The sequence below is a fragment of the Gavialis gangeticus genome, unplaced genomic scaffold (assembly GCF_001723915.1).
Source record: "Gavialis gangeticus isolate Ggan-Ray unplaced genomic scaffold, GavGan_comp1, whole genome shotgun sequence".
NCBI classification, from domain to species: Eukaryota; Metazoa; Chordata; order Crocodylia; family Gavialidae; genus Gavialis; species Gavialis gangeticus.
The window spans coordinates 7,941,638-7,950,796 of record NW_017729007.1 but is presented as its reverse complement, the minus strand read 5'-3'; the positions used below and the strand labels follow the sequence as shown (position 1 = coordinate 7,950,796).

The 9,159-nt window shown below is 39.3% G+C and overlaps 1 protein-coding gene across 1 annotated transcript in view; it reads left to right on the top strand.

Moving 5' to 3' along the window:
• POT1 (protection of telomeres 1) overlaps positions 1 to 9,159 on the top strand; it is a 277,216-nt gene that overhangs the window by 129,184 nt on the left and 138,873 nt on the right. The window contains exon 8 of the mRNA XM_019509285.1: positions 4,982 to 5,112. Coding sequence (XP_019364830.1) covers positions 4,982 to 5,112 — 131 coding nt within the window. The remainder of the gene's footprint in view (positions 1 to 4,981; positions 5,113 to 9,159) is intronic.

Below are 9,159 nucleotides of genomic sequence, written 5' to 3'. Positions count from 1 at the left end.
CCCTCCGGCCCCACATGGGTTGATATGTTCTGGGCCATGCACACCTCTAGGGACGGCTCTGACTGTAATTATCCATTGTTCCTTGCTGTAGTTTAAGGGCCTTTTTGCATGGTAATTTGGGGCAGCTTCTGGAGTTATTAACACCTGGAATGTCTTCCCATTGACACCTAAAACTACTTTTAAGCACACTTATGCAGTTCAAAATTACACCACTCCAGGGCAGGAATATCTCTGATCCATATTACCCAGCTGGTGTTATGCTAAGGCTTCCCTTCTCCATTGGCGTGGATTGGGTCCACTGACCCCCCCATCCTCCTCAGTACCCCAAATTCCTCCTTACAGCCCCCCACACTCCACTTACTTGTGGCTCCCTGAGGGAGAAGGGAAGGGTTAACTTGTTTGTCCAGTCACCGCTGCTGCTCTCTGGGCCTCACTTAGCTCAGAAAAGAGCAGTTTGGCAGGGACATATGTGGTAGCTGGGCAGGCAGGTTAACCCTTTCCTGCTTGTTCCTGAGAACAGATGGCATGGGCAGCCACAAGTAAGTGAGGGAGTGGGGAAGGGAGGGATCCCTGGGGATGGTGGGGAACTGGGGAGTCCCAGGGAGCAGGAGGCAAAGGGGAAGTTTGGAATGGGGGAGCGGGATTTTTACCTTTTATACTCTAAGCCCCTGCTGGTCTGAATGTGTGCCTGCTCTGAACTTTGGTTAGCACCAACACTGATCAGTTTGTGCAGCTCACATTGTAATGTAACAAGGACCTAAAGCCCACTTCATAATGTTATTTGAACTGAATTAAGCACAGCCATATTGGTACTTTACTCCACGACTAGAAGTAGAGACATGAATGATCTTTTTCTGTCATTAAATCTTGCTGTTGTGGACTTGTTTCAAATGTCATTAAAGCTACAGATGGACCTACATTAGAGAGACTGTAGATGTTGGCAGTAAATAAAATTAGATTACAGATAGAAAAATGTAAGCTAATATAGGCATTAAAAGTAAATTGCTCATGGCTATATACTTTCTGATTTGTAGTGAACTGAAGCCTGACTGGGTATGGCAGAGTCCTTTCATATCGTATGGAATGTATGATGCAGAAGAGCCTTTGGCATTATCTAGACTTTGGCTACATATTCTAGAAACCAAGGCAGTAATAGCCTAATACCAAGACTTTTGCTAAGTTTAACACATTAAGGCAACATATAGTTTCTCCTGGGAGAAATGGTGCTCTCCCAGGAGAAACCATGAATTACAGCTTACACATTTTCAGGACTTTTCTTCCAAAGCAAAAATGGCTACTTCAGGAGAAAAATAATCAGGGAACAGACAGGATTTCTCATGGGAGAGCAAATGCCTGTCCAATTTACCCTTCCAAGAGAAGTTGCTGCATAATCCTGCAGTATCCCAGGGTGCTTTGCCTCTTCCAGTCTTCCCTTCCCTCCCCTGCCCTCCACCTTTTCCAGGCCCCAGAGACAGCATGTTGCTTGAGTTGGATTCTACTACTCAAGCTGAGCAGGGAGCAGAGAACACTCCTTTCCCATGTTGTGCTGCAGGGAAGCTCAGGCTGAATGGCTGACCCAGACTGCTCCGTCAGGGCTGCCCTGTACTTTACTGCCATGTGGCACCAGGCAGACTGAGGAATCCTGCAAAGCATCCTGAGATGTGTACACAAGGGCATGCTGGAATGATGTCAGCACTGCTAGCTCTCTGCTCTTCGGGGACTTAGCATTCAAATGTCTGTTCAAGCATCTTTGGGTAGGCTTTTCTAGCAAAACAAACCCAGGAGAATTCTTCTAAGTCATTTGAATGCGTGTATGAAGCCTGAGTGATATAAGAGCACAGGACTGTATAGGCCATCCATCAAATCCTGCCTCTTGTAATGGACATTCACTCCTGTGTATACATCACATCCATATGTGGATGTGATGCATCTGTTTGGTAAAAGTACTGGACAATATTCGTTTTTGTTACCTGTGTGTGATGAGATATACCTGCAGCTGACTAGTCCTCAAGGCTAGGTGTCATAGAATCTGCTTATTTGAAAAAAAAAAAAATGCATTTACATTTCAGTTTGATCTTTCAAAGATCCAACAACATACTGCAGCTAAGGAATTTCTTGCCCTCCTTTTGCTGAAGTTGGTATTGCGCTTTGTAGAATACGGTATTTGGTACTAAAAGGAGCTATTGAGCCTTTGATGCTGTTCATGTAACTTTTTTTTACCTTTTTTGCTTTACCTCCTCCTCCATGACATACTTGCTACTCTTTGAAGTTGCTTGCTGAAAATATCGGCCTCGTAAAAACGATCAGCCAGCTCCCAGCTTCATATTTATTAGCGTACTTTTTCAGTTTTATTCCTTTGAGGCTGATACCTTAAGATAACATAAATTACCAGAAAATAACTTTCTTACCTGCTGTTTACAAGTTTCAATTTAGGCCTCATTAGAAGGGTAGGTATATAGGATTTTAATAGCTGGAGAGCTGCTCTAAAAATGTAGCATTTACTGTATAATCCATTTGGGAGCTCAGTAACTATTGACTCTAAAATATTTGAACAGACTTGGTAGCAACTGTTTCAATAATTTGATTAGGCAAGTTGCACTAGTCACCGTTAACAATACTGAACTCAGTTGCATCTTAAACATTAAATAATTAATTTACTACTTTAAATGTTATTGTTCTTCTGACTCTGTATTGTGCAAGTAAAAGAGAGAAGAATTCTAAGTATTTTTAGCATATGATATAATTTATGTATTCATGGCTTCTGTGATTAAAGACCTAACTTAGAAGTAACAGCATTTTTCTCTTATAATAAAACTCCAAGGCAATTTGCACTTAATCATGCTGAGGAAATTAGGTGAATTGCTCAAGATTACCTTTAATGCCTAACGGATAGTTTAATTTTTCATCTGTTATCTTTTAAGATTTATAACTTGTTAGGTAAAAAAAAATACTAAAATGTAAGAACTTTCTACTGTAGTAGGCAAATCTAGTGCACTCTGCTGCCACTTTGTCATTTTTTTTTAACCAAATTATTATGGGTAAAAGCTACTGGCACTATTAAAGATATTCCCCCCTAATGGTGGCTATCAGTTGAGCAATGTAGTCTTATCTAGTAAAGGAAAATTATCCTGTAGCTGAAGAGCTTCAATAATATTTTAAGTTTAGCTAAGTTATTTTGTAGGTAGAGTTTTCCTCACTAGAAACTATATTAAAAATGACTTTATTATTCTACAGTAACTTCACAGGATAAAAATTATTGCTGTATTTACTGTATTTTCCCATAATAGCAGCAGGCAATATATATATAAAATTAAGTGTTTGGCTGATTTTAATATTTGTGAAAATAATTGGACTCAGTCGCAGCTAATTAAGAAGAGAAAACAATTCACATTTCAATTGGAAAAATAAAGATTGGTAACTTTCCAGTTTAATATTTTACAAAGGATATGTAGGATAAGATTTTTAGCTAAAGGAAATTCAAAATGTATGCTACATTCTGGAAGAGCTCTATTTTAACTGGGATTATGACAAACGTGCACTTCCAGAAGGTCCTATATTGTAGGGAAAGTTTTTAGTCTCTGAAAACATAAGCTTAGAATGAGTACCAGGAATTTGTAACCATGATTGTGTGACTAATACAGTATTCTGTTGCTTTGACTCTTCTGAATTTTATTTTTAAAAGTATTTTTCATGCACAGAAAATCCACAAGAAAATCAATGCCATTTTGTGCCAGGGTGTAGTACTTATCCTCAGATGGAAGAAGTCAGTTGTTAAAGTCTTAAATTTGAGCTATTGAGAAACTCGCACTTCAGGGAAATATTCCTCATAGTACAATTTCAAATCTTGGTAGAGTAAATTTCATCCCTCATCTGTTTGTGGAAGATGAGTTGAATTCTATGCAATTAATTGTGTAGGTATTTTAGATGAATCATTGCAACCCAAAGTGTCTGTTCAGGTTGAACATTAAAACCGAGACACTAAAAGTCTCTGTAAGGATTTGATGCTGAATTCTCTGTCTCTCCAATAACTGAAAAATCTGTACCCCAGAATCCATTGGCAAGTACAATTAGGGTAGGAATTGCCCTTGGCCATATAGCTCCTTCCCTCGTTTGTGTGTTGTCTGCTGCATGACGGTTGGTTGACTTTTCTCCATTTGCATGGTTAGAATGGACTACATGTTCACAGCACCACGCAGGTATGCCATTCAAATGTAAGTATTTGAGATAATCAGATAAACATTCTTCTGTGAGGTTTATTATGTGCATGAAGTTCTCAATCATGCTGGGCTTTTTGTTTGTTTGTTTTTAAGGTAAAATTGCTGTTAGGGAGGTGACCAGTAAAATTCATTGCTGTTGGATGACAACATTTACAGTTATTTTAAGCAGGCTGTTTTAAAAATGTAAACCTTTCATTTCAAGCCAGCCACTAACTGATGTCTTTTTCTGTTATGTTTAGAGAAAGTATGTTAGACTAGATAGACCTTTGATCTGGTCTGCCAGTTACTACCTTCTAATAGTTACATAAAACAGAATTTTCTGTAACAGTTGTGTGTAATTTATTAGTATTGATGTAATTTATTACATTGATATAATTTGTGCCTGAATGATGAAAACTAAATGATCCTACTGATACAAATGCTATAACAACTGCTCTGAAAATGGGTTCTAGGTGTAAGTCAAAATTGGGGAAATAGAAACTTGAGAAGATGTGACATTCTCAAAAATAGGCTGAGCCTGTTGCAGAAGGAAGACTATAACTCAGAAGGTCCTGGTTCACAATCCCTGTCAGAATCAACTATAACATTTTCAGCTATTCCAACTGCTTACATGCCACACAGTGGACCACACTTCTTTTTTTTATTTTTGTGCGACTCCCTTGACTTCACGGTAGCTGGAGTGATCTAACATAATTTGGTCATATGGATGTTAATTAAAAAGTCCTATTTTCTGTTTCTCAGTCCTACATTTTTATATTTTACAGATTATTGTTCAGTTGTAACACTTGTGGACCAATCAAATGTCAAGTTGACATGTACACTCTTTAATGGAAATCTAGATGCCCTTCCAAAAATCTACAAAATTGGAGATATTGTTCGATTTCATAGAATAAAGGTATGTGATGGCTTTCTTTACACTTGTTACTTTGTCCTGGAAGACTGAGATGTTGGAGTAGCAAAAAACACTTTGTTCATACTAAGTATTTCAGTCGCGCCAACAGTGGATAAAGAATAAGACAGCTAGCACTAATTGGGCTAGCTATGTTGTAGATGAAAGCTGAAAATTGATTTGGAAAACTTACAGTTAAATGATATTGACAATACTGATGAGGCTCCTAAAATAATAAAATAAACCAAATACCGTAAGTGATAGTTGGGATTCTGGTACATTCAGTTTTGGATGTGGGTAGCCCCATGGGCCTGATGTGATGGCTCCGTAGGCTGCAAGTTGACCACCCTAGTATAGAGGTAGACCTATTGAAAAGGATTGTGTTTAAAAAATAAATTAGAAAAATCAGGAGTGTAGGTTGTAGCCGTGTTGGTCTAAGGACACGGGCAGCAAGGTTCTTTGGGTGAATCTGGTATCTTTTATTAGACCAACTTAAATAGTTGGAAAAAGTTTTCTTAGCAAGCTTTTAGGTTTAAAAACGCTTCGTCAGGCTAGGAAGCGTCTGCAGTTGGTGTGTGCTTTTTCTGGATGGAATGAAAAGTAAAGAAGCCAGAGGCTGGGCTGGTATGCATAAAAGACAGACAGTCAGTGAAGATGTAAACTGAGGAGTCAGTGGGTGAGAGACAGGCTGGGTGGTGGGGGAAAGAGAAGGAGGTTGAATGTAGCAAGTAAATAGTGGAGAGGTACCTGGGGAGTCAGATGCCAGGCAGGTTATAATGTTTCATAAATCCTATGTCTATATTTAGTCCATTATTTTTTGTATCCAGGAGGTTGATGAAGTGAAGTTCATAGGCTCCTGTCTGAGAAGTGTTTCGTAAGTTCCCTTTGAGGATTAGAACTGAAAGATTGGAGAGAGAGTGGTTTTCTTGTGAAAAATGTGCCTCCACAGATAACTGGGTATTCTTGTCTTTGATAGGTGTGTGGTATGCAGTTGTTGTTTGTTCTCCTACGTATTTTCCATCAGAACATATATTACATTTCTGGAGATACAGCTGTAAGATGCAGGGATGCTTATGGCTCTGTTGTGGGGTGTAGTAATTGTGGGGGTGGTGGAGATGTGTTGGCAGGTTTTGCATGTCTTGTTATGACGTGGTCTGGATCCATTTGGTGTGTTCTGGGCCTGAGGAAATTTGCTTCTGGTGATGAGGTTAGATAGGTACAGTGCTTGTTTGAAGGCTAGGATGGTAGGTTCTGGGAAGATCTCTTTAAGAATAGGGTCTCCGTCCTTCTAGTATGGGTTGCAATTTTTTGAGGATTTTCTGTATGAGCTCGAGGGAGGGATGATATGTCACCAGCGGTGTGAGATTTGGGGCGGGGGAGTTCTCCTGTACTGTCTGTGTACAAAAGATTTGTGAGACAAAAATAAATTTCATTTTCTCTTAAAATAAGCCCTCATGATTCTGACATAAGACAATTATCATCTGTCTAGGTTAGCAAGAAACTTCCCAGTAGGCATTTAATTTCCTGGTAGTAGTCATAGTCCCTGGGCCATAGCTATGCGCTGTGCACTCAGACCCCCTCCCCTGGGCCCCTTGCTGCTTCTGGATCCACCGCTATTGTGGTAGCCGTGGTGGCCCCCCCATCTCCCAGGCTAGATACTACTCGCAACAAATCCTGCATTCCTTGCCCATCTCAGGGTTCCAGGTGAGTTTGACACCATTTTAAAGCAACAGGCTCTGCCACTGTCTGAGAGGCTACCAGAGTTGAAAGTCTGTCCGTTTGATCTAGCATGGCAAATTATATATGCAGGTTTTAAAACAGCCCCCATATCTTTTTTATGAATTGATAATCCCAGATTATTTCCTGTGATTACGGTTTTACAAAAAATGTCCTGATTTCTGAAAATTGAGACTACTGTATGTCTCTTGAATCTGGAATCAGTTTTTTTCAGTATGATTTAAAAAAATAAATAATGAATACAGAAATAAAGTTGAATAATTTAGTATCTCTTTTAGGTTAATGCCTATGTAATTCTTCAAGGACAATTGGGATGAATCAATTAAACAGAAAAAGACAAAGGTGACATATACATGCCTACTGCAGCTCAGGACTTGCACTATCCCCATTCAGCTGTTATCTTTGGAAAAAAAAGTTAACAAAGTCTAATCTCATTTTTTGATTTGGGAACAAGGTGGAGTGCTTATGGTTTGAGCAAAGAGACATAGTTAGCTGTATTAGCCTAAAGTCAGGAAGAAGGTAAAATAGGTTTGCACCATGGATTTGCTTTATCAGAGATGTATAAGCTTTCATAAGGAATAGTGTACTTTATTAGATGAATCAGATAAGGTGTAAATCTACTCTGCCTTGTATTGTTTGTAAAATTAGTCGGGTAGGGCAATACGTAATAGAAAAAGGAAAACTATTTTCCCTTCTAACTGGAGTTCTAAGTATATTGCCTCTGCAGATTTGCATTGCTTTCTGTCCCCTATTCTCATCTCTTTATTGTTTCCTGAACAAGTGAAAAGGACTGGAGTGTGTCTAGTAGCCATGGTCTTTTTACATCTGCTCATCAAATAATTCCATCACTGGAGTGTGTCTGTATCCCAACAATGCTTTCAAGCTGTTTCTAAAGTTATGACAACTGTCTGTTTCTAGACTCAATCTCAGCTCCAGGTGAATAACTTTATTTCCTTGTAAAGTTCCTGTGAATCAGAAGAAGAGATGCTTCTATTTGGGATTATTTTGAACACGGTGACATTATTTACTCAGTATTTGTTTCAAGAAATGATCATTTCAGGGTAAGGGATTGAAAGAGTATCTACTTTTAATTATTTTCATGTTAATACTTCCTGAAATTTATTTTCATGACTCTGTTATAATACTTAATGTTGTATCTATGCCTTCTGCTATAGAAAGGTGTCAGTGGAAGGGAAGAAACTTTTTTCTCCCAATCAGTAGAAGCATGTTGGTATGACGTGTGCTTGTAAACAGCTTAAATATTTTCATCTTATGTTGCGTAAAAAAATGCTACATTAAAAAAAGTTAAAGCGGCGAAGCCAAGCACTCAAAAATAAGCAATGCTAGAATTTTAGGTCACCTGTGCGAGCTAAATTTAATTCCTTAGTGCATGTATATGTTATAATTGTAACTTTTTAAATTGTTTGATCACTTGCTATTAATTTTCCACCAGATCCCTCTTGCTTAAGTCAGTGCATAGAATGGACTATGCTTCCTTAATGAGTAGGTGTTCAGTTCAGCATAGGTTCCAAGCTTTATTTACTCCATATTATTCAAATCATGCTCTGAAGACAGAATTAATTACATCATGGGCTTTTCTCATTTGCTCATCATTATAACATCTGAGTGCCTCATGAACATTAATTTTCTGTCATACTACCCACTGAAATGATGCAGTATTTTGCAGTTAAAGAATTGGTGCACAGTGAGATATTTATCAGTGTATATTGTTTTCGATGTTCAAAATGCAGCTGCCATTGACTTCAGTTGCAGCGGGTAGTCAACATTATTTCAGATCAGACCTAAATTATTCAGTTTGGGCACACTGGAAGTAAGAAACATGAATTTAGTACCCTCCACACCCCTCACCTATCACCATGACAGGTTTGGTTTGTGACTTGCCCACATAGGGCGGGTCCAGACAAGCGCACACATGCATCTTGCAGCATCTCAAACCCTTTTGAAATGCTGCAAGAGTCGCGTGCAGGAATGAAAAAATGTTCCCAGTGCTGTAAATTTGCGGTGTGGGGGCAAAATTAGACCCTGGATATCCAGGGGTCAAAAAATACCCTGGGTGAAAAAAGCAGGGCAGGCCACGGTCCCAGAGTGTGCCATGAGGCAACCCAGGAGTTGGTCCTCCAAGATGGATGCTCTGGTTTCTGGCCAGAACCTCTCTATAGTGCTCCTGCTGCCCCAGCAGGCAGGGCATGAACACTTACCATGCTGGGGGAAACAGATGCGTGGCAAGCATTGGCACCCAGGAGCTGTCATGGGTAGATAGGGACATTGGGTTGGGGGGGGTTATGGATGTGGGTG